The 5,618-nt window shown below is 45.2% G+C and overlaps 1 protein-coding gene across 2 annotated transcripts in view; it reads left to right on the forward strand.

Moving 5' to 3' along the window:
- Positions 1-960: 960 nt before the first annotated feature.
- The window catches only part of BRAP (BRCA1 associated protein), a 92,729-nt gene continuing 88,071 nt past the window's right edge, over positions 961-5,618 (forward strand). The window contains exons 1-2 of one of the 2 annotated variants that reach the window (XM_078780788.1): positions 961-1,084; positions 1,304-1,409. In XM_078780788.1, the coding sequence (XP_078636914.1) occupies positions 1,337-1,409 (73 nt within the window). In that variant the 5' untranslated portion in view covers positions 961-1,084; positions 1,304-1,336. The remainder of the gene's footprint in view (positions 1,085-1,303; positions 1,410-5,618) is intronic. The other variant, XM_078780789.1, reaches the window with a different exon arrangement.

The following is a 5,618-nucleotide window of genomic DNA, read 5'->3' on the forward strand; positions in this document are numbered from 1 at the left end:
CCCGGAGCTTCGTACGGCGGAGTACGTCTTCATCCGGCACGACGCCCACCGGGCACCGCTACGGCCCCCGTACGACGGGCCCTTCCGCGTGCTGGAGACTGGGGACAAATATTTCACCATCGACATCGGCGGTGCCCCGGATCGCATCTCCGTGGACCGACTCAAGCCGGCCCACCTCGATCTGGACGACCCCCTGCAAGCAGCTCTGCCTCCGCGTCGAGGCCGCCCCCCGGCGGTCGGACCCCCGGCACCCCCCAGCCCCGCTACCCCCCAGACATGCACCCATCGCCAGGGGGCGTTTCGGCCGGGTCATCTGGCTTCCCCGCAAACTCACCCTTCAGGTGCGCGGGAATTCTGGGGGGGCGTGTGTGGTGGGCACAAGGGACAATAATTCCGCGCACCAGTGGGTGGCGCGAGCGTCCAGGCGGGGAACGAAAGCGCATGCCCCGCCTTTCGACCGACGGCCACGCCCGGGGACAAGGCGTGGCCTCGGGACATATATGCGGGCTCTAAGCTCGAGCCCGCCCAGTGCTGAAGTGCGAGCTCTTAATAAAGACTCTTTGTTTGTACCAATGCGTTGTGGCCTACCTCTCTGGCAATCGAGTCGTGTGTGCACAGCAGCACAATGTCAAAATAGTTGTAAGACATGCTGATATAAGTGGCCAGTAGTATGTGACGAAATTCGTAAGTTAAACCGTTGCAACAACACAAAATCTCGCACTTTCCTGCGGAAGTCTGCAAGCACAAAGCACACACACTGCAAGCGCGCCGTGTGATTGTTTTCATCGCTCTAGGGCACGTGACGCCGTTACTAAGCGGAAGTGATCTCATCTCCGCCCCCACCCATTGGACGTTTTACCCATCCAGATAATTTAATTTTCCCGTCATGCTTAATCGACTAAAGAAAATTATGAAATAATACTTGTAAGGCACGAGGATGAGACTTTTGTATTTCGTGATTATAATATTTCTGCGCCTCACTTCCGGCGGCTGGGCGGTGTTTTTGTCCAATTCGAGTTCGGCGATGCGTTTGTTGATGTGTTCGCTGTGTGGTGACATTCGATCCACGTAGAGCGGCATTTATGTGCGTCTGTGTGTATGTTTGTCTTTTAAAGAGCTTTTAGTACATTGGATTTTGTTCAAATGCCGTGATTTAATGAATAGTTGTTATTTTATTGCTTTATTTAATATTCGTGTGCACTTTGACCTCATTGCTCCTGAACCTGATCAGCTGTCATGATGATGATGCCGTCGCCGCTGCTCCTGTCCATCCTGATAGACGTTTTGTGCTCTCCATGTGCAGATTGAGATTGTGTTTCGCGTCCTGGTTCCGTCCATGAGTGTCCTTCCCGTGGTTCTGCGTTTGGAACTCGCATCACAGTCCAGCGATCCACTGGGGTTTGCTTATGGTATGTTTTTACTTTTCCCAACTTGCCTTGGCCTCGTCTCGTTGATTTTAGTGCTCTCAGGCTCAAGGAGCAGGTTGTGTATGCATCACAAGGTTTACAATGGCAGATATATTATATTAGGATATCACAAGGTTTACAATGGTAGATATCTATATACAGGTCGACTCCATATGATGAGTGGATACCAGAGATAACGTCACCGCGTGGCAGGCGGTGCGTATCGCTCCCAGCAAGGTGCAGCAGCAGCTGTATGGGACACCTTGCTGGCGGTTCTCCACTGATGATATGAAGCTGAAGGTCGCATAGTGACTGATATCTATATATATAAAACACAGTGTGTGTGTGTGTGTGTGTGTGTGTGTGTGTGTGTGTGTGTGTGTGTGTGTGTGTGTGTGTGTGTGTGTGTGTGTGTGTGTGTGTGTGTGTGTGTGTGTGTGTGTGTGTGTGTGTGTGTGTGTGTGTGTGTATATATATATGTAATGTTACCGATAGACTCCTAAACGGAGAGGCTCACGTACTTGATATTTGGCACAGACATGGCCATTGACTCTGGGACGAACATGGCTGACCTAAAAATGTATTTCATAATATGCTTTTACCATATTTTTATCTCAGCGCGAAATATTATGACCGGAATCTGACCGGTCGCAGAGCAGCGCGCTGATTCGCTCAGAGCGATCACGTGATGTTCCCTGCCGCCATTAACTCAGTTACGTGTTCGCACGTATTTCAGAGCGAAAAGCAATTGCCTTTTTTCACATTTAAGCGACGAACATTGCCATTCACACCACATAGGTTTTTTTCCCTTTCAACTTTAGATTCATATTTTTTGCCATACCGTAGCACATTATGGCTCTCTCGAGCTCGAGTTAGCCAATCACCTGGGAGCATGAGGCCACGTTGGCCACGCCCACGACAGGACGCAGAGTTGCAATCGATCGCTCAGAGCGATCACGTGATGTTCCTTGCCGCGCGACTATCTATATATATCACTCAGATCCCTCACAATCGACCACCACCACCACCTCCTCCTGCAATACTAAATATCACTCAGATCCCTCACAATCGACCACCACCCCCTCCTACAATACTAAATATCACCCAGATCCCTTGGAATCGACCACCACCTCCTCCTCCTGCAATACTAAATATCACTCGGATCCCTCACAATCGACCACCACCTCCTCCTGCAATACTAAATATCACCCAGATCCCTTGGAATCGACCACCACCTCCTCCTCCTGCAATACTAAATATCACTCAGATCCCTCACAATCGACCACCACCTCCTCCTGCAATACTAAATATCACTCAGATCACTCACAATCGACCACCACCTCCTCCTGCAATACTAAATATCACTCAGATCCCTCACAATCGACCACCACCCCCTCCTACAATACTAAATATCACCCAGATCCCTTGGAATCGACCACCACCTCCTCCTACAATACTATATATCACTCAGATCCCTTGGAATCGACCACCACCTCCTCCTACAATACTATATATCACTCAGATCCCTTGGAATCGACCACCACCTACTCCTACAATACTAAATATCACCCAGATCCCTTGGAATCGACCACCACCTCCTCCTACAATATTAAATATCACCCAGATCCCTTGGAATCGACCACCACCTCCTCCTCCTGCAATACTAAATATCACTCATCACAATCGACCACCACCTCCTCCTGCAATACTAAATATCACTCAGATCCCTCACAATCGACCACCACCACCTCCTCCTGCAATACTAAATATCACTCAGATCACTCACAATCGACCACCACCTCCTCCTGCAATACTAAATATCACTCAGATCCCTCACAATCGACCACCACCCCCTCCTACAATACTAAATATCACCCAGATCCCTTGGAATCGACCACCACCTCCTCCTACAATACTATATATCACTCAGATCCCTTGGAATCGACCACCACCACCTCCTCCTACAATACTAAATATCACCCAGATCCCTTGGAATCGACCACCACCCCCTCCTACAATAATATATATCACTCAGATCCCTTGGAATCGACCACCACCCCCTCCTACAATACTAAATATCACCCAGATCCCTTGGAATCGACCACCACCTCCTCCTACAATACTAAATATCACCCAGATCCCTTGGAATCGACCACCACCCCCTCCTACAATACTATATATCACCCAGATCCCTTGGAATCGACCACCACCCCCTCCTACAATACTATATATCACTCAGATCCCTTGGAATCGACCACCACCTCCTCCTACAATACTAAATATCACCCAGATCCCTTGGAATCGACCACCACCCCCTCCTACAATACTAAATATCACCCAGATCCCTTGGAGTCGACCACCACCTCCTCCTGCAATCTATATATATAAAACACAGTTTGTGTGTGTGTGTGTGTGTGTGTGTGTGTGTGTGTGTGTGTGTGTGTGTGTGTGTGTGTGTGTGTGTGTGTGTGTGTGTGTGTGTGTGTGTGTGTGTGTGTGTAATGTTACCGATAGACTCCTAAACTGAGAGGCTTACGTGCTTGATATTTGGCATAGACATGGCCATTGAGCCTGGGACGAACATGGCCGAACTCAAAATATTTGACGATCCATATTTTTTATTCATATTTACCTCAGCGCATTTCAGCGCACGGAATCAACGGAATCAGAGCAGGTGGGCGCTGATTCGCTCAGAGCGATCACGTGATGACGCTATGAACGCTATGACGCTATGAAAAAAAAAATCACTATGACGCTATGAAACGCTATGAACGCGATGACGCTATGAACGCTATGACGCTATGACGCTATGAAACGCTATGAAGATATGAACGGTATGAGCGATGTGACGCTATGAAAAAAAAATCACTATGAAACGCTATGAACGCGATGACGCTATGAACGCTATGAAGCTATGAACGATATGACGCTATGAAAAAAAAAAATCGCTATGACGCTATGAAACGCTATGAACACTATGACGCTATGAACGATATGAACGCTATGACACTATGAACGCTATGACGCTATGACGCTATGAAAAAAAAAATCGCTATGACGCTATGACGCTATGAAAAAAAAAAATCGCTCGCTTTACCAAGGGGCTCGCTCTCCCCCCGTTCCCCTCCCCTCCCCTTCCCCCTCCCCTCCCCTTTCCCCTCCCCTCCCCCGCCCAGCAATGCCGGGTACTTCTGCTAGTATTATATAAGGATATCACAAGGTTTACAATGGCAGATACATTATATTAGGATATCACAAGGTTTACAATGGCAGATATATTATATTGGGATATCACAAGGTTTACAATGGCAGATATATTATATTAGGATATCACAAGGTTTACAATGGCAGATATATTATATTAGGATATCATAAGGTTTACAATGGCAGATATATTATAGAAGGATATCACAAGGTTTACAATGGCAGATATATTATAGAAGGATATCACAAGGTTTACAATGGCAGATATTTTATATTAGGATATCATAAGGTGTACGATGGAAGATATATTATATTAGGATATCACAAGGTTTACAATGGCAGATATATTATATTAGGATATCACAAGGTTTACTATGGGAGATATATTATATTAGGATATCACAAGGTTTACAATGGCAGAAATATTATATTAGGATATCATAAGGTTTACAATGGCAGATATATTATAGAAGGATATCATAAGGTTTACAATGGCAGATATATTATATTAGGATATCACAAGGTTTACAATGGTAGATATATTAATAGAAGGATATCACAAGGTTTACAATGGCAGATATATTATATTAGGATATCATAAGGTTTACAATGGCAGATATATTATAAAAGGATATCACAAGGTTTACAATGGCAGATATATTATAGAAGGATATCACAAGGTTTACAATGGCAGATATTTTATATTAGGATATCATAAGGTGTACTATGGGAGATATATTGTATAAGGATATCACAAGGTTTACAATGGCAGATATATTATATTAGGATATCACAAGGTTTACTATGGGAGATATATTATATTCGGATATCACAAGGTTTACAATGGCAGATATATTATAGAAGGATATCACAAGGTTTACAATGGTAGATATATTAATATAAGGATATCACAAGGTTTACAATGGCAGATATATTATATTAGGATATCACTAGGTTTACAATGGCAGATATATTATATTAGGATATCACAAGGTTTACAACGGTAGA

This window comes from Myxine glutinosa, chromosome 6 (genome assembly GCF_964187855.1).
Source record: "Myxine glutinosa chromosome 6, kmMyxGlut1.1, whole genome shotgun sequence".
In the NCBI taxonomy this organism is placed as follows: domain Eukaryota; kingdom Metazoa; phylum Chordata; class Myxini; order Myxiniformes; family Myxinidae; genus Myxine; species Myxine glutinosa.